Raw genomic sequence first — 25,877 nt, forward strand, 5'->3', positions numbered from 1 at the left:
GTTCTCTGAAAAAAGGATTTATGTCTGATTTTAGACTTTTTAAAAGGTGTTTATGAAATAATATTCATTGGAAGTAATATAATATCAAAATACAATATTGACTTATCTTTTATTGTAATATGCTAACAGCCACTCCCAAACCAGTTTCTAGAAATGGCTTTGAAGTCAGTATGCCATCCTGTACTCTCATTTCCTTCTTAACAGATTTGAAGGGAATATTAAGGTCTCTTTATGCCACAAATAGTTGGGGAACGAATTCATTCATCACCAGGAAGAATATAGAAGAAAGCGAACAATTTCAGATGAAATTCTAGGAATAAGTTTCTAAGTCATGCTCTAAGTGTTGTTTATTTGGCACCAATTTTTAAATGTTTTTTATTTTTATTTTTTATTTATTTATTTTAGAGAGAGGGAGGGAGAGAGAGAGAGAGAGAGAGAGAGAGAGAGAGAGAGACATCAATTTGTTGTTCCATTTACTTATGAATTCATTGGTTGATTCTTGTATGTGCCCTGACCAGGTTTCGGACCCACAATTTTGATGTATTGTATAATGCTCTAACCAACTGAGATACCAGCCAGGGCTGTTCTTGAGACTTCTGTAGCATAATTTATTGTGGAATTTTAAAATTTAAAGATATTTAAAAAGTAAGAATGTTAAAATTATGGAATTCTAATTTTTTGAGAGCGTAAATCTTATTTGAAAAATGAAACTATTAAAATGGATTTGCTTTAAAACTGTTAAATTCTATCACGGTTAAGTGAGTGTAACTTTTATTAAGCAGCTGTTTTAATTTACATTAATTTCAGCATGGATGTTTGGAAGTAGATTCAAAGGTTAAATTTATTCAAGGTTATTTGCTTACAATTTGTGAATGGTAATAAAAACCCTCATAAATTATAGTTGGTGTAGTTTAGAGACCCCTTTTACATGAATAAATATTTAAAAATCTCTAGTGTTATGAGTTACATGAAGACTTCTCTTTTGAAAATTTTCTGCAACTTTGAAGTTATATTGATGGGTGCATATAGGGATGCATAGATGGGTAGGGATGTTATCACAAATTTAGCAAAATGTTAATGTAAAATCTAGGAGATGAGTGTATACGTACGTATTCACTATTAACTCAGCTTTTTTGCATGCTTGACAATGTTTATAATAAAATGTTGGGGGAAAATAAAATCACTATGAGGATGAATTAATATTGTAAATTTCAGGTTGTTCATTGAAAAGCTATCTCTAAGCTCCTAATTCTTCCTGAATTGCTAGGTAAGATTCTGAAGAATGTGAAGTTTGGACCAGACCTGGGCTCACATTTTTACTGAGAGCTATTTAGCGATATAAGCTTGTGAAATTTTGTAACCTCTCGAAGCCTTTCCCCATCTGTAAAAATGGAATGATGATTCCTTGTAAGATTATGGTAAATGTCTTCATTTTTCTCCTCTTCTACTTGTTAGTAGGTTTTGTGAGCCAGACCATGGTCTGTGAAGGCCCATTGAATCAAATTCGGTGGCTGTGGAAGGAGAGGGCAGCCTCTGCACTCACTTCTGTAAGGCCATCGTGGCCCCATACGTGACAGAGACTAGACAAAAGAAAGGGAGGAGAGAAGCAGAGAGCCATTCTCACCAGCAAAATAATGGGTGGATTGGAAATAATACAGCTTTTGGCATCAGATGGGCCTGAGCTGAAAACCAGGCCCTGCCTCCTATGAGCTGTGTCACTTGGATTAAGTTACTTAACTTTGCTGATCCCTAATTTCCTCATTTAAAAAATGGCATTTAGACTCTCTTTACCTGTCTGTGGGCTTTTGTGAAATTTAAATAACATGACAAGTAGTGAGCAAGTTTTTAGAACATGATAAATGCTGAAAACAAATACTAGTTACCATTTATTTACCTGCCTCATCTTTCCCCCCCTCTCGTTTGTATCAATTTCTCTAGTTTTACAAACATCTTATTTTGTCTTATATGTTTCATGTTCCTTCAGTCTTTCTGCTTACAAAATTAAGCAACTCCCCCCACCCCCAATTTTCTAGATTATTAAAAAGGGTAATCACAGATCCAGCAGCAACCTCCTTAGCATCCTTAACCATAACTTCATCAAATTGGAAGCCTTACTAGCTATCAGTACCATTTTTCAGGCTAAAGGAATTACAGCTCCACACATAAACTGGATGACTCTTAGAACACGACCTTGTGTCAAAACAGCAAGTTACAAGAAAACACATACAATATGGAAGTTCAAAGACAGGCAAACCTATACCCAAAAAGCCAGGCAAATCTAAACTACGCTGTTTAGAGTTCCGCCTGTAGATGGTGAAACTCTAATGACAAGCAAGGACATGGTTATCATGAACATGGATAGTAATATTTGATGAGGAGCAAAGTACCTGTCTGCCTCAGTTTACCAGGGATGGCAGCAGTGCGCAGAAGTATGTTTTATTCTTCAGATGTCTTTGGTTTGCAATTTTATATGAATTTCTTGTTTACTCTTGTTTGTTACTTTTGAGTTTAACCAGTACTTTATTTTGAGTTACACCAGTACTTTATTCTTTAGGGTGATTTTTGTTGACTGGTGTTTCTTAACCTTTTTCTTTATTATCACCATCCTAAAGAGCCTTTTTAGAGCATTTTTTCCTCATTGCCATTGCCACTCCCAAAGGAAAATTTAAAGTCACAAATATATACTGTTTATATCTGTGCTTTATACCTAAAAAGAGTTAGTTTTTTTCATCCTTCCCACATCAAGTTTTGCCCCAGGAGCTGATACTGCCACCTTTGAAAATGCATAGTGTAAGCTCACATTGGTAGAGCCAACTTCCTCCAACTCTGTTTTTTGAACTCCTGGGGTGCATTTTCTATTCCTTCATCTTCTTTCTGTCCAGCAGGGCCATACCTCTCAGAGATATTTAAATGACTTCAAATGACTTACAACTTGATTTTGTATTTCCCTTATCTGTTTTTACAGTCACAACACTGACAGATACTAATGACAATATAGTTTCTTGTAAATTCATATATATATGCATATATATTTCAGAGAGGAAGAAAGAGAGAGAGAGAGATCAATGAGAGAGAATAATTGATTGGCTGCCACCTGCATGCCCCCCCGCGCCCCCCCCCCCGAGGATCAAGCCCTCAAGCTGGGCATGTGCCCTGACCAGTAATGGAACCGTGACCTCCTGGCTCATAGGTTGACACTCAGCCACTGAGCCATGTTCGCTGGGGCTGTAAAATCCTGTCTTGCTTATGTAACATTATTTTGTATTTTTCACGTCATTAATGTGTCTCCAAGAATACAATTTTAATAGTATATCATGTGGATCCATTATCTCACAGAGACCATTAGAAGTTATGAAAATTTAAAAAATAAGATTAGCTATAATTCCACCATTGTAACAAATCAATCTTCCTTTTTTTTCTTACTCTTTTTCAGTTCTTGCCCCTGTGTATATGTATATATACACACATATAGCAAATTATTTAAGAGACATTTAAAATGTGCAAATAATATCTTTTATCTTATAATTAGGATATGTTTTGAAAACAAAATAGCATATTACTCTATGCTTGAAAAGTTTGAGTCCTAATAAAGAAAGGTGCGGTGTAAATCCAAGGTGTTACTTTTATTAATTTCAGATCCTGAATTGGTCAGATTAGGAGAGCGGGCAAATTCTTGCAGTAAAACAGCTCAAGTTATTTACTTCCTCCTTTTGGCTGTATGATTAATAGCACATGTTTGAGGCATCCTGTTGCTCGTATTCAAAGGGAGAGTGTTATGGTAAGACTAGCAGTACTTCTAAAACAAAAGTAAGTACATTTACCGAAGTAGAACTTAAATGTGCCTTAATTTGTAACATAAAATATGTGCCAAGTGGCTTCTGACAAATTCCTAGGTCCTTAACGTTATGCACTCATATGTCTCAGCTATTATGGTTAGGCTTCAAAAGCACTGTTAATGGCTCTAATGGCTCTAATGAATTGTATTCATTGAAAAGTTTGAGTCCTAATAAAGAAAGGTGTGGTTTAAATCCAAGGTGTTACTTTTATTAATTTCAGATCCTGAATTGGTCAGATTAGGAGAGCGGGCAAATTCTTGCAGTAAAACAGCTCAAGTTATTTACTTCCTCCTTTTGGCTGTATGATTAATAGCATAAAGCTCACTGGTTTATCTGGGCACAGTTGTTCATAAAGCTCACTGGTTTATCTGGGCACAGTTGTTTTTCCTGAGCTAAGTTAAAGGGCTTAAAAGACAGGGTATGTAAGGCAAACTGGCTGTTCCATCATCTCAGGTAGGGGCATATTTTGGGGACATTACAAAGGATTTATTCGGATGGGGTATGACAGTGACTGCTAGTTTGTCTCCCTCCCCGTTTTAGCTAACTACATGGATGCCAAGCATAGATCAGATTTCTCAGTCCCCTTTGTATGGTCTATATTTTGGCCAAGGGAATGTGAGCAGAAGTGGTATAGGCAAACTTAGAGGTCGAGTTCTTAAAGAGAATGCATGTACTCATCTCAGTCCTGCTGCCTTGAATGAAAATAGGATGGCTGGATTGGGTTAGCCATGAGTAAACTTAGGAACAGAGACTGTACACAGTGGAGCAACGGGGGGAAGGAACCCGGCTCTTGAACATTGGGGAGCAATGTGCAGGCTCTGCTGCACCGACTTTTGGGCTTTTGTTAAAGCCATTATTACTCAGGTCTGTTACTTGTAACTCACCCTAATCTGGACTTACAGTTGAGTGATAATGTATAGTGGATGAACAGAAGGCAGTAGTATAATAAACTAGCTTTCTAGGGTGGTCTATTTGTAGGAGTCATCAGAACCTCTTAGCAACCAGAACGCAGTGTGATGAGAACAGGCCCTTGTACATCTCCCTGTCTGTGTAGCAGTTTTTGTCCTCGACCCCCCAGCTCTTTTGTTATACTCTTCAAAGGTAAAACATTTAAGTTCAGAGTAAAAGAAACAACAAAAACAGTGAATTATATAATCTTTCTTATTGTTACACAGACCTTGAATTCTCCTAATTCACACATTGTTGAAAAAGCCATTAGAGCCATTAACAGTGCTTTTGAAGCCTAACCATAATAGCTGAGACATATGAGTGCATAACGTTAAGGACCTAGGAATTTGTCAGAAGCCACTTGGCACATATTTTATGTTACAAATTAAGGCACATTTAAGTTCTACTTCGGTAAACATACTCACTTTTGTTTTATAACTACTAAAATGGAATTATATGCCAGTCCAATGACTTAACTTTTTTGAAATCTTTGTGTGAAATTAATGGTCCAGGAAAAACTACCATGTTTGTTTTCTGACCTTACTTATTCTTAGCACATCATGGACTATCTCCAAGAGTTCATGCATCCCAGTTGGAGAAATAGCATATACGTGATGTAAACCTAGTGGAGTTCTTAGCAAACTGTATTTTCATTTCTCTCCTCTCTGAGTGATGTGATATATTGCAAAAAGCCTGAAACTTGATTTAAGCCTTGTAGTTTTGTGACCTTGGAGGTGGTGGGGATGAAGATCATTAAATCTCTGGTTTTCGTGATCTGCAGTTTTATTTTGTTGGGTTATTTCTTCTTTTAACTTATGAAATTCTGGCCAGACGTAAGTTAGACCTTTTCTTCTCTTCTTCATATCTCTTAACCTCTCTTAAAATTAATTCAATTACTCTCTCTCTCTCTGCATTCTGGGTAATTCCTTCGGATTTATCCTTCAGTTCACTAATTCTCTTTCCAACTGTATCTGATCAACTATGAAACCTTTTCATTGAAGTTTTCTAATGTTTAAGTTATATGTGAGGTTGAACTTGAAAATATAGAGGATTTTTTTGATGAACCATGTAAATTCCTGAAGGGTCAGGGTGGGAAGAGCGATGGGAGACCATGCCAGTGTAGGGGACCTACTGAACCATATGGCATTTAGCCGAGATATGATGGAGCTTTAGGTCTCTTTGCTGATCCAGTAAACAGGGACATAAGGCATAATATGATTAGTTCTGAGCATCTTGTAGGGGAAGGTAGGTAATCAGCTATAATTATAGCCTTTGACAGTTTGTCTTGGTGAGGCTTTTGGCCTCGTGGCCTCAAAGGAAGCATCTTATCTGAAGGATTCAGGGCTCTGTGAACACCCCTTCCCTCTTATATCCTGCTGGTTAGTTCTGTCCTGGCAGGGGAAGGGCATCATATTGTGGTCTTATTAGCCATGCATCACTGTATTTTGGAGGACTAATCAGAGAACCCACAACCTTCGTAATTGATCATTTTGAAGCTAACTTAACAAAAATTTGTAACTTAAAAAGCTTGAAACACATCAGTTGAAGACTATGACCAATTGACAACAAAGTAAGTAGTGCCTCAATAACAAAACATCCTCCCAGACTCCAGGATTCCAAACACGTGTGGGTCCTGTGTCTGTGTGCACAAAGAACTTTGTAGCACAGACGAGCATGGCAGAGCAGCCAGGCTTTTCCATAGGAAAGTGGGTAGGATCTCCTATAAACTCTAGTAATTGTTTTTTTAAGTTTATGAAAACAAAATACAGTATCCCATAACTGACTTAGTAAGTTAATAGATCAGTGTTAATGTACGTAGCAGCGAAAGTAAAGGCCTTATAATTGTGTGTCATTGTTTGTAAGAACATGAGAAAGGAATTGAATTCTTGGCCTGTTTGTGGCCCTTCAGAACCGGGCAGCAGCGCATACCTTGGGAAGCACTGTGGTGCCCTCGTGTCATGCCCTCACAGCCTGCCCCACGCCTGACCGGCTGTGTCTGCTACCATTCCATGCCCTGCAATGCTTTTCTCCTCCACCTGTACACCTGGCATTCCCTTTACTCCCAGGGTCACAGGCAGCTTCTTTGGGAAGCTCTCCTGGAATATTCAGCAGAGCTAGCCCTCGTTTTCCCCACAGGACTGTAAAACTCACAGGATGTTGTATTATAACGACATTCCTACCTGTCTCCCCTCTTAAGATTAGATTATGGGCACCTTAAATGTAGGAACAATTTATTGAAGAATCTGAGCATGCCCACCAGAGACAATGTAGTAAATATTTATTCACCAGAAGAAGGAGGCAGAATGCCTAGGAGAGATGGTTCCTTAGGAGGAAATCAGGAAATGCAGATCGAGTACCAAGATGAACGAACAGAAAGTAGAAGAGCCAATAGAACAATCCAAGCAAAAGCAAAAACAGTTATATAGGATTCTGTGGATGAAGATGAAGAGTGGGAGAGAACTGTGGCAAAATAATTGGGGACTAGACTTATTGTAAACCACAGAATGCTATTCCTTATAGCAAAATAGATTGAATTTAGGCCTGTTACATCCCATGAGCTGGATATCCGATCTGTGCTATGTTTTAAACGTGTAATTCAGGCCAGAGCCCCCTTTGTTGTTTTGGAGCCAGAGGGGCAGTGAGGGTAGTGGGTGAGAGCATCTGCTTTACACACAGAGCAGCTCTGCTTAGCTCTCTCACGTGAAGAGGAGTTTAGCCTCTTTGAGTTTAATTTCTTTATCTGTAAAATTGGGTGGATGAAGATAATGCTTGGTGAGATTTAATGTGATAATTTCTGCAGATCATAATTAAATGTCAGAAGCTTCTCTTTCCCCGCCCCCCTTTTCTTCGCTTCTGTCACCTCTCCACCCAACAGTTCCTTGAGTATGGTGGTCTTTAAACTTTATTAATCATACATCCCATCGATACACGCTTTTTTAATTTTTTTAATTTTTATTTCTATCATTTTTCCTTTATTTGAAACATGCTTTTAAAGCAGACCATTGATTTAAGTGAATTGATTTATAAATTATTGTTATTCTAATATATTATGTACATTATGAGACCTCTACAAATTGACATTTTCCAAAGGATAAGATAAATGAAAACTGTAAAGTAATTAAAATTTTAAAAAATCTTTTTTATAAGACAAAAATTAATAAACATCTGGATTAGTTTTTAAGTACCTTGCTAATCGCCATGGCTTCATAATGTCATAATTTAATGTCTCAGGAAACTATATATTTGGAGCCATGTTTATTGTTAATAATAGTGGGTATAACTGTATTTTCAGAGAGCCTTGGTGATGGGTGGAAGGCAGTTTTCTTCAGAGATCTGATTACTGTTGCCTTTGTTTTGCGTTTGCAGAATGGCCAATAAAGAGCCCACACAGGTAGAAGAAAGGCCAGCCCTGCTGGTTTTTGTCTTGTTTGCTTGTACTTGAATTTTTAATATATATTTTCTCTATCTGTGACTTCTTTGCCAGAAAGTTTAAAAAGTTTTATGGTTCCATTCTTTTTAAAATAGATTTTTATGAGAGTCAGTTTAATTAAACCCAGATAATATATTAAGCACAGCAAACCACAGGATGTCTCATTATGTTGAAAGAGAAGGCGTGAATGCCTTTGCCAATCCTATCCTGGGTGTGACCTCACTCTTCTCAGAATACCTTGGTTACTGGCATGACATACAATTTCCTGATAGAGGGGCTGAGGCTGGTACCAGTGCCAGTCTTTATAACCCATGTTGGAAGCTGTTGTTAGTGTGTGTTTATTAACTGCTCATTGAATTGAACGCTTTGGGAATATTTTTTCAATTTCATAAATACCTTTAAGTCATTCCATTCTATAGTATTCACTTTTATTTGCACGTCCCACATTTACTATCTGTAACTTGTTTGCAGATCATTTATGTCTTACGAACCTTCTGGAATCATTAATTTGGAATCTTCCCTTTCCAGAATTTATGTATGTCCTCTCATTTCAAAGATTCTAGTTTCTGCCTGGCTGGCGTGGCTCAGTGGTTGAGCATCGACCTATGAACCAGGAGGTCACGGTTCGATTCCTGGTCAGGGCACATGCCCAAGTTGTGGGCTCAATCCCCAATGGGAGTCATACAGGAGGCAGCCAGTCAATGATTCTCTCTCATCATTGGTGTTTCTATATCTTTTTCCCTCCCCCTTCCTCTCTGAAATCAATAAAAAAATATATATTTTTAAAATAAACAAAAAAGATTCTAATTTCCTAGTGTCCTCAGCTCCCATCTTCTTGGGCTTTGACGATCGATGACACTGTTATTGCTGCCTTTCAGGCCTGGGACACCATTCTCCATCACTAAGGCGTTCTTCTTGGGATTATCAGTAACATTGAAGTGGTCAGAGTTTTGGGAAGAAACTCTTTCCATCTTTCCTTGAGTGTCACTTTCGACCAGGGCGGGGTAGTTACTCACAGCTTCTTTTATCTGTGGCCATCTAGCATGGAGCCAGGTTTTAATTCCCAGAAAAGTAACAGTTGGAAATGTATATGGAAAAAATGACTGTTACTGAAGGAGTAATACGTCTATACGACATGCTTTATTACATCTGCAGTTATTTGATTTATATTTACTTCTTCACAAGTGGAACTTCAATGCGAATGTAGGCAATTTGTCTAAGATTTTTCTAGTAGAAACTTTTATTTGTGGATTCTAAATTAATTGTTTTTCGTTACTGGTATTGTTAAAGTTAATAAGTTTATTCTTTGTTTTTGAGTGCTTGGGTGTTTGCAGTAGCAACGAAAATTCTAGACATAAAAAGGCTCTGTCATTTTCACATGGGTGGCTTATTACATTGTTGGATTTCTTCAGCTAAAGAAGGAATAATTGGTTATATCTGGTTAAAGCTTGTTGAAAGTTACTTATGTTTCTCTTCCATCATCAACACACATACCTAACTTTTATGTTCTGTTGTTACCTCATCACCAGCAGAGAGGAGTGGTCAGAGAGCTGAGGGGTTAGAGACCATGTAGCAAGGAGGAACGTTGTGGGGGCAGGGCTTATTTTGTTTGAGGAGGGGGACTCCGGTGGAGGTATATACACTGCCAGATACTTAGAGCTGCCATATAGGACTTATATTCCTATAGGGCAGTATTTCTCCAACTTAACCACACCCATGAAGCCATCATGATTTTGTCTTATGAGTATAGCTTGAATTCCAATATACTTACTTCTCTTTTCCAAAATTGTAAGCATAATTACTCTATCTTTATAGTAAGTGGTAAATCCTTGGAAATTGTGAGATTGAAGTGCTAGTTACATATTTTTCTAATACACATAATTATTGAAGGTTTTAAAAAAGGATAGTGCATAACTACCCCTCACTTCCTCAGTGGTCCGTGCATGATTTTGAGAAACACTGCTTTCGAGGCTGACGTTGGGACAGATGGGATGAAGTGATCTGTTGTCTGTCCTCTGAGTTCTTAGTGCCCCTTTCTTATTTTATGGATGATAGTTAATTTGCCTAACGTTTTTGTGTGTGGGTATGAGATGGGATTATCTCTGAAGATAATAGGTTTCTTATTAATTTTTCCCTTTATGCTTTTACACTTTAATATAGTGTTTGATTCATCTTAGGTTGTCATAAATGTTTGTTTTAGGAATGTGGGAATCTAGATTTTTACTGAGACAGGTAAATTCTGTTAACTTCACTGTTTTTTCTTTTTGAAAATAGATATCTTCATAAAATACTAAATTATTTCAGTGGGTTTTTTCAAGTTTTCTTTAACAGTTTTATTTTCTATTCTTAAAGGAACAAAATTTTTAAAAAGTTCCATATGGCTTATATTATGCCAGTTTATAAATCAGAAATTCTGACAGATTTCAAACTACAGAGGTGGATAAAATTTCTTATACTGTACTATGAATTTTTAAAACATTTTTCTCTGTTCTTTATGATGTATTTTTTTCTCTTTTTTGAGATGCTTAAAAAAGCATTGCTTTTGGGACACAGGATGGGGATAGTAATATCATGTTGTTTTGTGTTAGGAAAATTGAATTTGACTCAAAACTGTTTTAGGAACTTGCAGTCATCAGATATTTTAAGAGTGCTTTAAATGTAAACATATGTAAAAAGTGAATCTGTTAGTGCCCCCCCTTCCATTTTCTAGCACTATAGTGTGACTGGCCATTCAAGGTTGTGTATGTTACTGTTTTACATTTTATTTAATTTTTATTTATTTATTTATTTACTTACTTACTTACTTACTGTTTTACATTCATTTTAAAATCACAAAAATAATTACTAGATATTATGTTTTCTTTTTCTTTTTTTAAAAAAAATATATTTTTATTGATTTCAGAGAGATCTGGTAACCTTGACCGGAATCGAACCTGGGACCTTTCAGTTCACAGGCTGACGCTCTATCCACTGAGCCAAACCGGCTAGAGCACATTTTCTTAACACATCTGTTGATTACACACAAAAAGGGGTACTTGAGGACTCTGCCCTTTAATAAAGATACAACATAAAAAAATAAAGATACAACATCAAATATGATGTTCCTTCATTACACCAACATTTTAATATATTTATTTTAACAAATACTGTTCTCAGGATATCCTGTGAACTTTTAAAAAAATTTTAGGTTTCTTTTACTACATTCTCATTTTAGAAATCAAGTCACCTTTAATTCCAGTAATCAAAGATAATTGCTTTGAGCATTATGGTATATACCTAGCATCATCATCATAATCATCTTTAAAAAGGGATACATACTGTTTTTTCTTTTCTTTTTTTAATTTGGTTTTGTTGATTTCAGAGAGAGGAAGGCAGAGGGAGAGGATAGAAACATCAATGATGAGAGAGAATCATCAATCAGCTGACTCCTGCACGCCCCCCACTGGGGATTGAGCCCACAACCTGGGCATGTACTCCAACTGGGAATCGAACCGTGACCTTCTGGTTCATGGCTGAGCTATTTTTTCCCTTTTCTTACTGGTAAACATTTTTATTTAAGTGTAACATACAAAAGAGTCAGATCAAGTAATTCCAGCACACCAGAAACCCTTTGAACGCATTCTTCTCATCACTCTCCCTTCCCAGCTGCAGAGGATGCCACTATCCCAATTCTAGCACTATGGATGAACTTTATATAAATGGAATTATACGTTAGGCATTCTTTTGTGTCTTTCTCCTTTTGCTTATTTGTGAAAGTCATCCATGTTTTTGCATGAAGAATAGTTTGTACATTTTTATATTATTATATATTATTACATTTTAAGACTAACCCATTTTTTATTTATTCTTTATACTGTAATATATATTTGATTTATTTCCAACTTTTGGCTATTAAAGTAATGCTGCTATGTACATTCTTGTGCATGTCTTTGCGCAATGTAAGCACTTTGTTGAGTGTAATAACTAGTGGATTTGCTCTATCCTAGATGTGAATCATTCAACTATTCTAGTTATAATTATACTGTTTCCCAAAGTATTTGCACCAATTTATACTCTCACTAGAGTATATGAGAGTTATGTTGCTTCACATCTGTGCCAACATTATATTGGAGAGGGGTAGGGTAGAGTCAAGGTTATTGAGTTCACCTTTTGTGGTATACAGTTCTCTTCGTTTTAATAAGTAATACAGTCATGTAATAACTACCATAATCCAGATATTAAACAATTCCATCACTCCAAAAAGTTCCCTTGTGTCCCTTTGTAGTTAAACCCTAACAACTGGCCATCCGACACCTACCACTTAAGATCAATAATCCATTCATGAAAATTAGACATTCTACTAAAAAAATGCTAATCTGGAATCTATTTACCATTGTTTTAAGTTTTAAAAATTATAATGTATACAATGACCCAAAATATTCAGCTAGTTTTCTCAAAGCACATTAAAGGCCTTTAAGTAACAAACTAATGTGTTCTACATAAAATGCTTAAAACATGGTTTCTTGATCAAATAATTATTTTTAACAAATAGTTGTTTTGTAAATAGTAACATATTCTCTTCCATTCTAGCCATTTTTTTTTCTCACTCATTTTACTCCCTTTGCCAGAGTTCTCTTTAACACCTTTTCAAATTCTGCCTCTAGTGTAGAACACTTAACAAAATTGAGGGCTCATTTTGAAAGGTCTTATGGAAACACATTTGGTATGTGTGCCCAGTGGTAGAGAATGGCTCACGCTGGGCATGACACTATGATGCTCTCTTAGTACCAACAATATCCAAGACATACATCTAGTCCTAGCCAGTTTGGCTGAGTGGATAGAGCATCAGCCTGCGGACTGAAGGGTCCCAGGTTCGATTCCGGTCAAGGGCACATGCCCGGGTTGCAGGCTAGATCCCCAGGAGGTAGCCAATCAATGATTCTCTCTCATCATTGATCTCTCTCTCTCTCTCTCTCTCTCTCTCTCCCTTCCTCTCTGAAATCAGTAAAAATATATTTAAAAAAAAAGTCATCTACTTTTTTTTTCAATCCTCACCTGAGGATATTTTCTTTCATTGATTTCCATAGTGGAAGGGAGGAAGAGAGAAACATCGATGTGAGAGAGACATATTGATCAGCTGCCTCCCAAACAAGCCCCAAGTAATCTGCATATTTGTAATGCTTGTGCACATTGCCTGATTGTCCTTCATAAATATTGCACCCATTTGCAATGCAGCCCTAGGTTCTGAAAATATTGTACCTGTCTTCTAGTACCCTCATTAAAGTATAATTTATAATATAGGATTAAAGCCACTTTTGACACCTATGTTTAGAACTTTAAAAATAATATGCTTTTTCTTTAATTAGCCAATGTAAAATTTATATTTATTTATATACTGTAAAAATGTCAAATATGAAATTTGTATTATTTATTATATACTTTGGTAAGTGACGTAAGAAAGTGAAGTAAGTAAATAAAGGAACAAATTAAGTTTGTAAGTTGGATCTCTCCAAGGAATATAAAATATGAAAAGATGTAACTCTTTCCCATCAAGGAGTTCCCAGGAAGACTGGTGTGAATCCTATATAATAAAGAGCTAATATGCTAATTAGACCGAACAGCAGAACGACCGTCCGGACAACCTTCTGGATGACCATCTGGACGACCTTCCGGACAAAGCCAGGGCTGCGAGGGCCAGCCGAGGCTGCGAGGGGCTGTGAGGGCCGAGCCCCTTGCACGAATTCCATGCATCGGGCCTCTAGTGTAACATCAGTCCATTCAAAGTCACACAATGGTAGGTTAGTGCTAGAGAGATGTAACCAAAGTGCTGTGAGAGGAGAGAATAGTTATTTTTTGCTTTATATACATGATTTTTATTAGGATTTATTAGGATGAACGGGTGTAATTTGGACCTTGAAGGATTTTCCAAGTAAGGAAGAAAGTAAGAAAGAAATGAAATAAAATTTTAAAAAGGGAGGAAGTGGAATAGATTTTTGGTTGACTTGTAAACCTATAAAAAAAAAATCCATAAACCAGTGGTCGGTTCTATTCATTGATAGATTTCTAAACGTTTTTTCCTTCAAGGATGATCATGACATTTAGGTAACATTCTCCTTCCCCTCCAACTTATTGCAGTTTGTTCACTTATTTGTCTCTGTTTCATGTCCGTTTCTCCCTAGACTATAAGTCCATGGATAGGACACTGTTGTCTTTGGGTTCGTCAGTGGCTAATTCAGTCTCTTGCATTTTGCCCAGTTTGTAGCAGGCCCTTACTAAATTATGAATTGAATGTATATAAGAACACAGGCAGTCAGTATATATTTAGGGACAGTAATTTTCCTCTGCGGCTGGAATATAGGTTAGTTGGGACCATTGAAAGGAATCAACTTCAAAGAAGTTAAGTGATCATTGGACAAATGATTTTTTCATGCAGGTGATCTAACTGATAATGGAATCATTCTGTATTTTGATTGCCAGTGTCAATATCCTTGTTGTGATATTATACTATAGTTTTGTAACATGTTACCATTAGAGGAAACTGGATATAAGGTACATGGGATCTCTGTTATTTTTTATAAGAGCATTTTAATCTACAATTATCTTTAAAAGTTCTTAATTATGATGGGCAAAGAATTTTTTAAACTTCTTTGTTTAAAAAGTTTCTAACCAAGCAATAATGTTCTGAAACTTTATAAACTTTAATAATTGTTTTATTTGGGATATTGGTTTGAGAGACTAGATACCAGTGGCTTAAACCAGGTAGAAGGGTTACATTTTTCTTACATAAAAGTCTAAAGCTGGGCCAGGGGTATGGGCAGGTTTGCTTCCTGAGGTCATGTAAGGGCCCGAGTTCCTCCTGTCTTGTTTTGTCATTCCCTTGGGTGGTGTCCCATCCACAAAGTTGAATCTATCTCCTACCACTTTACTGCAGTTCTAGCCCATGGGAGTGGTGAAGACATGAAGAGAAAACATCCTTTTTTAAAGGATATAACTGAAAACTTGCATATGCTACTCCCAGTCACATCCCATTGGTTAGAATTTGGTCACATGGCCATATTTTGCTGTGAGAAAGATTGGGAATTGCAGTCCTGCCCAGCTTTAAATCCTAGGGTGTTTATTAATAAAAAGGAACAAAGGGAGAAGCATGGTATTGGAACCAGGTAGCTGACTCTGCCACAATGTTTGCCCTGGAATGCATGTTTAATATCTGTATCGGTGAAACTGTCTTCCCTTATTATTTTACTGCACTTACATAGGAAAAGCATCGGTTTAAAGAGTTAGGTGTATTTATTGGGTCATTATGGCAATTAAAGTCACTTTGTAGTTGTTTGAATGCTCATCTTCCCTTTCTGCTGTTTAGCCCCTTAACTGTGTTGATTGAAATGTCTCTAGCAGAATTTTCATCCCTATTTGTAGTAGCTGACCTGCTTTTCCTTAATTCTTTCATGGTGTCAGGTTTGTTACAATATTTTAGGTTCAAATATGAGAATATGACCCATTATAGCTATGGAGGACAGTGTATAGTATCATTTAATTTTTTATAGTTTTGATTATGTAATTCGTGTTTTGTAATGTAATTGTTAGATATAAGAAATTCATTCTAGTTTGGCAAGTAGCATGTTTAGTAATATGGAAAAAAAACAATAATTTCATTGTCTTAATAAAATGGTGTTTATTTTTAGTTCAGTATTTTGTAGAACAAGGGTTCCTTTTTTCCTCAAGGATTATTATTTGTATTGATGTGTTAGTTATCATATTTTATATCTTCCTAACATTTTTATTGTTAAGGTTAAATAATCTTGAGTTGGTACTTAAAAAAATTGAATCATCAACACCAGATTTATTCTTTTAGTCAATTTCAATACTTTTTAGTTTTTAGTTAGGTGAATTTTATTTTAAGATTTTATTTGGAGGACCTGAGGAATACAATTTAAAAACTTTGGTTACCATCCTTAATTTGGTTTTTAGAACAGAAAAACATATACTGTAACTTTCCCTTATTTTTCTGGTGGAGAGATTTTTTTTATTTTTTTCCAACAGGAAAATGCAATTCCACTAAGATTCTTGGTTCACAGATCAGAGGCTTGGATCAGCAAAAAGAAATGAGCCTTTGGAAGAACTCTGGTCCAATATTATGGGCCAGTTTAAACTACAATGTAGGCAATGGCAGGCTGCCTCCTTTCTCCCTATAAGGAAAGGCAACATAGCAATAATATTTACCAGAGAAAGGAAGGAGGGCGATGTTTGTGGGTGGGCTGGGGGATAGCTTCTCAATAAAATGCTATTTTGTCTGGTATTATAAGCAGCTTCTCAGCCCTCTTGGACAAACTTGAAGGAAAAAAAAAAAAGGAGAGTGAAGTTGTGCTAAAAGAGAATCAGAATCTTGTTTGTGAAATTTGTCCGGTGGTAGTCAGTCAACTCTTATTTCTCCTAGTAATAAAGATGCACAGCTATGAAGAGGATTAAAAAACCCATTTTGAGATTATTTTTGTTACAGATTGAACTTTCTAATTGTGTTTTTCATACACAGTGGTGGATCTGGGGTAGACAGGGAGCTTACTCTGAGTGGAAGGAAGTGACTGGAAGTGTTTTTAAATGTGAAGATAAACAATAAATCCGTCTCAAAGCAGCATACCTACCAGGCACCTGTAGGTGCATTTACTTGCATAGATATGTTTATTAACAATTAAAAAAACATAAATGGGGCATATTATATATATTTATATTTTGTGATTTGCCTTTTCAGTAAATGATATACTGATGAGGTTTTTCCATATTTTACATAATTATGTACTGATTGGGTCTGTATTCAATTAATTTTATTTTACTTTTTTTTTTTAATCCTCAGGGATGTTTTATTCATTTTAGAGAGAGGAAAGGAGAGTAAGAGAGAGACATCAATGTGAGAGAGAAACACGATCGGTTGCCTCCTGTTGGCACCTGGACTGGGGATTGAACCCACCCCGTATACGGGGCGATGCTCCAACCAACTGAGCCATAACCAGCCAGAGCTATTTTACACTTATTTTTAAGGAACTAAATGAAATTAACATATTTTTATTGCAAAATATTTAACTATACATATAAAGCAAAAGTCCTTGAATTTCATGCCAGAGGTAATTTTTCTTATCAGTATGATGTACACTTGGTTCTTCCTGTTTTTAAAACACACACACACACATGATTTTAGTGAGTGATTTAAAAATTATTAACCTCAATTTTTCTGCAACTTTCTTCTTTTTTACTTAACAATATACCTTAGTGACATTTCCTGGTTAGTACATAGATATCTACCTCTTTATATTGTATTCCATAGAGTGGATTAACCATAGCTCTTGGTGAACACCCACATTGTTTTCATTATCTGACAGTTATAAACAAGTTACAGTAACTATTCCTGTACTTGAATCTTTGTGTACCTGTTCAAGTGTTCTCTAGTATAAGAAACAAAGTTGCTGGGTTGATGGGGATGTGCATTTTTTATTTTAATGAGAACTGCCAAACATCTTCCAAAAATTCTGTACAACTTTGACCTCTCACTATTGGTAGTTTTCTATACCTTTAACAACACTGGGTGTTTTAAAATATTCTGTTCTCATGGATGATCTCATTGTCTTATTAATTAACTCATTTTCTCTTTTTATTGCTTTGGACTTTTATTACCTATTTTTATTTTGAATTCTTAGTTTTCTTATTAATTTGCAGGAAGTCTTTTAAAAAATAAATATTCTTTCCTGTTTATCTGTTACAAATGTTTTCTCCTCTATTCTTGTTTATAATGTAATTCATTACAAAGTATTTAATTCTTTTTATCTTTTTGAATTTTGTAACTTGCATCAGAAAAAGGCTTTCTCAACTCAAGGTTTATACACATACTTCTATAGTTAAATATTGGGGAGCCCAGCCAGTGTTGCTCAGTAGTTGAGCTTCGACCCATGAACCAAGAGGTTGCTGGTTTGATTCCCAGTCAGGGCACATGCCCGGGTGGCAGGCTTGATCCCCTAGTAGGGGGAGTGCAGGAGGCAGCCGGTAGATGTTTCTTTCTTATCATTGGTTCTTCTATCTCTCCATCCTTCTGCCTTCCTCTCTCTCTAAAAAAATCAGTAAAAACATTTCAAAATATATATTGGGGTAATGATTAAATTCTATTGTCCCAAAGACAGTTATAGATTTTTTTTTTACTGATAATGGAATATTATCTGTATCATAAGGTTAATTCTCAAACACATGTAGTTCTGTTCTGTACTCATTTCCACTGAATTATTTGTCTACTCTCCTGTCAGTATCATACTTGTAAATGACTATAGCTTTATAAAAATTTTGCTATTTGACCAGGAGCATTCCTTACAAAGTTAGTCCTTCTCAAAAAATTTTTTCTTATGTATTTTCACACCCAACAGTATTTTATTTACACTGTATTACAAAATATTACATAAATTTCTCTTGATATTTTGATAGTGGTTATACTGAATTTTAGATTAACTTGAGGGCAGTTTTACGTTATTGAGTCTTTTTGTCTGGAAATATGTTGTATCTTTATACTAATTCAGGTCTTATATGACCTTTAGTCGAGTTCTATGGTTGTCTGCTTAAAGGTCTCCCACATTTCTTTTGTGTTTATTCTTGAATATTTTGTTGGATTTGTTGCTGTTGTGATTGGACTTGCTAATTATTGCTCATTTATAGAAAGACTTGATTTTTTTGTAAGTTGATTTTTTTGGGGTCATAGAATGGTACCAAAATCTATTCTAATAGTGTCAGTTGAGTCTCTTGATGTTCAATCTAGAACATCTCTGTCCAGTAGAAATATAATGTGACCCATAGATGCAAACCACATATGTAATTCTAATTTTCCAGAAGTCATATTAAAAAACAGTGAAAAAAACAGACAAAATTTACTTTAACAATACACTTTAATGCAATATATCCAACAAAATATTATCATTTCAACATGTAATCAATATTTAAAAATTAGTGACAGATTTTTACTTTTTTTTGTATTAAGTCTTTGGATCTCCATGTGTATTTTAATACTTAAAGCACAATGCGGTTTAGACTATATAGCCACATTTCAAGTTCCCAGAACAGCCAACAGTGGCTAGTGGCTACTGTATTGGATAGTGCACAGATTGCTTATAAAAAATTAAGTTTTTTTCTTTTTTTTTCTTGTCTTTGTTTTTCTTTCCTTAATATCTTTTGCTTAGTGTTCCAGTAGTACAGTATGGATGTTGGTGATATTAATGGAATTCTAATCTTTGACCATTGTGAATTTCTTTTTTTTAAAAATTTTTTTATTGATTATTACATATGTGTCCTTATCCCCACATTACCCCCCATCCCCCCTACTCATGCCCTCACCCCCATATTGTCTGTGTCCATTGGTTAGGCCTATATGCTTGCATATAAGTCCTATGGTTGATCTTTCCCCCTTCCCCCCACCCTCCCCTACCTTCCCTCTGAGGTTTGACAGTCTGATCGATGCTTCTCTGTCTCTGGATCTGTTTTGGTTCATCAGTTTATGTTGTTCATTATATTCCACAAATGAATGAAATCATGTGATATTTATCTTTCTCTGAATGGCTTATTTCACTTAACATAATGCTCTCCAGGTCCATCCATGCTGTTGCAAATGGTAAGAAATTATTTTTTACTGCAGCGTAGTATTCCATTGTATAGATGTACCACAGTTTTTTAATCCACTCATCTACTGACGGGCACTTAGGCTGTTTCCAAATCTTAGCTATGGTGAATTGTGCTGCTATGAACATAGGGGTGCATATATCCTTTCTAATTGGTGTTTCTGTGAATTTCTGATTAGGTAGACAAACCAAGAAGTTTTTCTTTTTCCTTTTCTAGTTGTAAGAATTCTCTTTCATTAAATTAAGAATAGGTTTTAAGTTTAATTTTTAAAAAATTGGCATCTCTTGAGATGACCATCTTTTCTTCCATCTTTTTTAAATGAAGAGAAACAACAATTTATAAGTTGTTGTTGATAATGGTGAACCATTCTTGCATTTCAGAGACAAAACCTTCTTGACCATGATGTATTTATTCTTTTTAACAAATTTTTCTACAAAATTTTATCTCCTTTTGTTTGATTTAGGCTATCTTGCTTAGGGTTTTATATGTATAGATGAGAATTATCTGTACTTTGAGGGTTTGTTAGACTTATTTGTTAAAATAGCTGGACGTGGTTTGTTTTTAGGGTTAGCTCTTTGAGTTCATTTTTCACTCTTCTAAGATTATTTGCCAATTCAGGCTTTTGTCTTTTTGGTCAATTTTGATATTTTGTATTTTCCTAGATATTTTAATATTTTGCTTAGGTTTTCAGGTATATGTGCATAAGGTCGTACATGAAATCCTATTAATGAAAGCCTGTGTGGTCGTCACGCCCTCACGCCATGACGCCCTCACGCCGCAACGAGCGATCACCAGGAGGCTGCATGCGCAGCGGGCTCGTGCACAGCATGGAGGCCGGTCCCACGGCTCCGCGTGGCAAGGCCTGGAGGTCCTGCGGCTCTGTGTGGCACAGAGGCGGGACCCCCGGCTCCAGCCTACCTCTTTGGGGCAATCCATCGAGGAACCCTGGATGGGTGGACGGGGCCTACCTCTTTGGGGAGATCGATCGTGGGGCTCCCACACTGTGAGACAGCACAGGCCAGGCTGGGGGACACCCCCCTCCCCCCAGTTCACGAATTTCATGCACCGGGCCTCTAGTTTTCTTCTTTTTTAAAAAAAATATATATTTTATTGATTTTTTACAGAGAGGAAGGGAAAGGGATAGAGAGTTAGAAACATCGATGAGAGAGAAACATCGACCAGCTGCCTCCTGCACATACCCTACTGGGGATGTGCCCGCAACCAAGGTACATGCCCTTGACTGGAATCGAACCTGGGACCCTTCAGTCCACAGGCTGACGCTCTATCCACTGAGCCAAACCAATCAGGGCTCTAGTTTTCTTATAAATGTGAATATGTTTGGGTATATAAAGAAAAATATGGAGAGATATATTAGAAACTTAATGATGGTTATCTATGGGAAGTGGCAGTGGAATCGGGAATGATATAGTCTTTAAAAATCTTATATCCTTGGGCAATGTGGGAATTTTCAAATAATGGACTTGTTTTACTTTCATAATTAAAAAGAGTGTTATTTCAAACTTTTAAAAATGAAAAAGTATGGATTGTTGCAAGGAATATAGTCATCTTACCTGTCTCAGCGCATCTTACCTGTATGTTTTCTTCTCAAGCTGGACTCTGGACTGTCTTCACCCTGGGCGGCGTGGGAAGCAAAGCGGCCAACACACCGGCACTTTCTTCCCCTCTGGCCAACCAGAGTCTCCTGCTCCTGCTGGTGCTGGCCAACCTGACAGATGCTGCAGATGCCCCAAACCCCTACCGACAGGCCATCATATCCTTCAAGAACACACAAGGTTTGTGGGGTTTTCTCTGAGTATGTTTTCTAATGAGGAAAGAGGGTGCTGTTTACCCTGTATTGCTTATTGCCTTATAGTTGTGGAGATGACGGTCCAGTATATTTCATACTGATTAATGATGAGAATAGCTTAGATTTTCCTGCCTGTATTCTCAGAAAAGTCAGGTAAATCTTAGATGAGGGCTGTGCTTCCTTATATGCGTTTAAATTTGCATTTCTTTCCGAGATAACCCGGCCAGCAAGTGCTTAATTTGGATCCATCTATCCTACCTGTTAGGGATGAAAATAAACCTAACAAAACTCTAAATGATAGGTTGTTTGACAATGTTCACTCAAAGTCTAGAGTTTTATAGAACTAAAAATTAGAACTGAACTGAGCAAACTTTTTCTTCAAAGGGGCAGATGGCTTTGCATGGCCATGTGGTCTCTGTCACCACCTCTTAACTCTGCCATCACAGCACAAAGCAGGCATAGATAATACATAAGTGAGTGTGCATGGCTGGTTCCAATAAAACTTTATTTCCAAACAACTGGTGGGCTGTTTGTGGGGTGTAGTTTGCCAAACCATGTGGTAGATAGAGCATAAGTAGAAAGTTATATGTTGAAACAGTACTCTCTTATCAAAAGGTTATACTCTAAAAGCAAGGTAAGTATGGTAGGCTAGATTATCGAGATGTACCCCAACATTCACATAATTGAGATGGGTGAAAAGTACAGTCATTAGATAGGAATTTTTAAGGTTTCTGATGCACTTTGCCCTGCTTCTTCGCAGAACTTTTCTAATATGCTTCTTATAGACCGTGGATGAGTGTGCCAGTTAGTTGTGGCTTTGCTAATTCTGGTATTATTATGTACCGGGGAATAGGAAGTCTCATAATTTGATAGATTAGAAGTGAAAGCTCACGTATCTAATAGTATTTTCTATGGTCACTTCAGATCTGCGAGGCCTTTCACAGTTTGCTTAATGTCAGTAAGCCTCAGTGGCTTTGTCTGCAAAATGAAGATAATATGACTAATAGTATTTGTATAAGTACCAAGCAAGGTAAGGTTTTTAAATGATTAGCTCAGATTTTGCAACAAAGCAAGTGTCCCATTTTGTGGTATCTCTACTATTGTTACTTCTGCTGCTCTGGCCAAATGTTACTATTTGGGCTTGAACCTTCCTGAGATGGTCATCTTTCAGAGACTGTGCAGTACACTGATCCAGAACATTGGCTTCAGAGTTAGACTGACCTGGCTTCATAGCCCAGTCTTTATTTGTTACATACTAGTTTCTTTATTCATGAAGCAGAAGTTATAATCTCTATAGCTTAAGGTTTTTATAAGAATTAAATGAGCATCTGTCATAGTACTGACTCCCTGAATTATTGCTATTATTAAAGAAGCAGTATTATGTCGTGAAAACAATAGAAGCTAATTGATCTGTTTTTTACTCAGGGCTAATCTTGGAAAATGTACTTAATCCCTCTGAGCTTCTATTTCATCCTTTGTAAAACTGGTGCGAGCAATGACATGGTTATTGCCTGGATTAAATAAGGGATGGTGCACATAACCATTGGAAAGATGCTTAGATGCTACAGAGAAATAAATTGGTCCAGTGTTTTTTTATTCTTTGTATGTGTGTGTGTGAGACTGTTTTAGTTCTACTCTCAGAAAATTTCAGTTATACAATACAGTGTTATCACCTCTGTATTGTTTTACATTTAGTTATTTTTAAAGTAGAATTTTAAGTATAAATTGAAATTTTGAATCTGAAAGGTAGCAACATATAAAATTAATGGGAATTGAATTATATACATGAGTGGGCTTTTATTATTTATAAAGGGCATAGTCTAGAAAATACTGATGAAATATTTAAAAAATTTTCTGTTTTCTGTATTCCAGATAACAGTCCTTTCCCCTCGTCAATTCCACATGCTTTCCAGATTAATTTTAACAGTTTGTACACGACTCTGTGTGAGCAGCAGACGTCTGATCAGGCAACTCTCCTATTGTATACATTGCTCCATCAGAATAGTAATATTAGAACGTACATGTTGGCTCGCACAGATATGGAAAATCTTGTAAGTATCATGCTAAACATTTCATGCTTTTTGTATTTTATAGTATTTTGAAGAATAATTTCTTTTCCCCAGAGGGGCAGTGTATTTGCTTGGTTGCTACAAGGTGATGGTTGAGAAATCAACGGGGAGATGTCACCTGATAGGCAAAGGTATGCGCTTGGCAATGTAGAGACAGAGCACGTAGAGATGGCACCACAGAGTGGAGAAGGCAGCAGCACCACAGCTTCCCTGTCTGTAGGTCTTTACCAGCCGCCCACTGCTGGCAGCCAAAGGGATGTCCCCTCTGCACTGGTTTTGACAGGTTGACAGCAGGATTCACGAGGCATTTGGTAGCCTTTTTTTTTTTTAGTGTTAAAGATAGAATACTGAGTAGTGTGGGATATTAAAATTCATTTGAAGAGCATGTCCTATGTCAAAGTGACAGTGAGGACAAAAAACATGATGAAAGAACTTATCTCCATACCTATACGTGGAAAACATTGGCTTAAATAGCAAAATCGGGTATAACAGTGTACTACCTATGTGAGTGAAAACTTACAGCGAGAAGGTCTGTTTACTGAGCACAGACAATTCTGAGTAAGATGTATTCTAAGGGAAATGATAACAATAAGCAGAAAGCCTGTGACATCACCTGTTCTGGAAAGTTCTGTGGTATAGAGATTGGTATGATGCAGGGATGACCTGGCCGGTGTGGCTCAGTTGGGTGGAGTGTCATCCTGTACACCAAAAGGTGGTGGGTTCGATTCCCAGTCAGGGCACATGCCCAGGTTATGGGTTCGAGCCCCAGTTGGTGCACGTGTGGGAGGCAACCAACCGTTTCTCTCTGTCTCTCTCTCCCTCCCTTTCTCTAAGATCTTTTTTTTTAAATGATGCAGGAGCAGTTGTCTATATGATATACACCAGTGAAAAGTTAAAAGGTTTTGTTTTTACTTGGGAGGGTGGAGTAGGGTTTCTCCATTTGTTTGTTGTTTTTACATTTCTTGCATAGGTTACTCTGATAATGTCTCATCTGATGTCTCTATCTGTCCTTTTGCCTTTCTTCAATAGTAAATACTTGTTGAAGCTACGATGAGAAGATATGTTATGGGTAGAAAATTTATTGTGCTGATCTGATGTTTGTCAGGTAGCAATTCTTTTATTTTACAGTCTTTGTTATTAGGAAGGTAGTGTTTGACGCATGACTGTTCCTGAGAATACTTTATTGTGTGTAAGTTCCTAGTAGGCTGGAGGCAGACCTGCCTCTGTTCAGGTCCGTGCTGACTGGGAGCCTACGTGGTCTCTGCAAACCCACCCTTCATGTATCAGCAGACCAACTCGGTGGTGATTTCCTCTGCTGGCGTCTTAGCTGTTCATGTGGAAAGTCCTTTCAGTCAGAGACGGGTTTGTGTGTCTTTTTCCTCTAAAGAAAAATGTAACTATGAAGTTAAGCAAAGGGTAGATAATAAAAGTATAAAAGTTTAAGACATTGGTCTCATAATAATGTGATAGAAGCAGTAAAGTAAAATTTCTATTCCCTAGGTTTTACCAATTCTTGAGATTCTGTATCATGTTGAAGAAAGAAACTCACACCACGTGTATATGGCGCTTATAATATTGTTGATCCTTACAGAAGATGATGGCTTCAATAGGTCCATTCACGAAGTGGTAAGTCCCCCTTACTTCGATCAGAGTTAGAGTTTCAGAATCGATATGTTCCGCCAGACGTTTTACTGAGACTTAGCATTTCTTCCTTCTTTTCCTTCTGGTAGCTGTTTCTGAGAGAACCTGACTTAGAAATCATCTGTGAACCATTTATCAAATGGTGTTTGTTTTTCTGAATGACTAGGAGACTAGTAGACTATTAAAAAAGCTCTCAAGATGGTTTCTTTAGTAATTGACGCAAATGTTTTTGTTGCCAGTGGGTTCATTTTTCTTCTTCATTTCATGTCCACTTTTCAGTAGAGACAGAAATTGTCCAACAGGTTTGCTCTCTGTATACAGAATGAGTGAAAGAATATGGAATAAAGGGAAGAAGACTGAGAAATCAGTTGTTTTATTTTTTAAAGGGCAGTGTAATATGCCCAGCAGGCATGGCTCAGTGCTTGAGCGTGAACCCATGAACCAGGAGCTCACGGTTCGATTCTCTGTCAGGGCATATGCCAGGGTTTTGGGCTTGATCCCCAGTCGGGGGCATGCAGGAAGCAGCC

At 36.8% G+C, this 25,877-nt stretch overlaps 1 protein-coding gene across 7 annotated transcripts in view; it reads left to right on the forward strand.

Moving 5' to 3' along the window:
• Positions 1–25,877, forward strand: part of DYM (dymeclin) — a 248,720-nt gene that overhangs the window by 101,138 nt on the left and 121,705 nt on the right. For all 7 annotated transcript variants that reach the window (XM_023750840.1, XM_023750842.1, XM_014452527.2 and 4 more), the window contains 3 exons: positions 21,444–21,626; positions 23,513–23,691; positions 25,210–25,335. In XM_023750840.1, the coding sequence (XP_023606608.1) occupies positions 21,444–21,626; positions 23,513–23,691; positions 25,210–25,335 (488 nt within the window). The remainder of the gene's footprint in view (positions 1–21,443; positions 21,627–23,512; positions 23,692–25,209; positions 25,336–25,877) is intronic.

Source organism: Myotis lucifugus, unplaced genomic scaffold (assembly GCF_000147115.1).
Source record: "Myotis lucifugus unplaced genomic scaffold, Myoluc2.0 scaffold_16, whole genome shotgun sequence".
Classification (NCBI taxonomy): Eukaryota; Metazoa; Chordata; class Mammalia; order Chiroptera; family Vespertilionidae; genus Myotis; species Myotis lucifugus.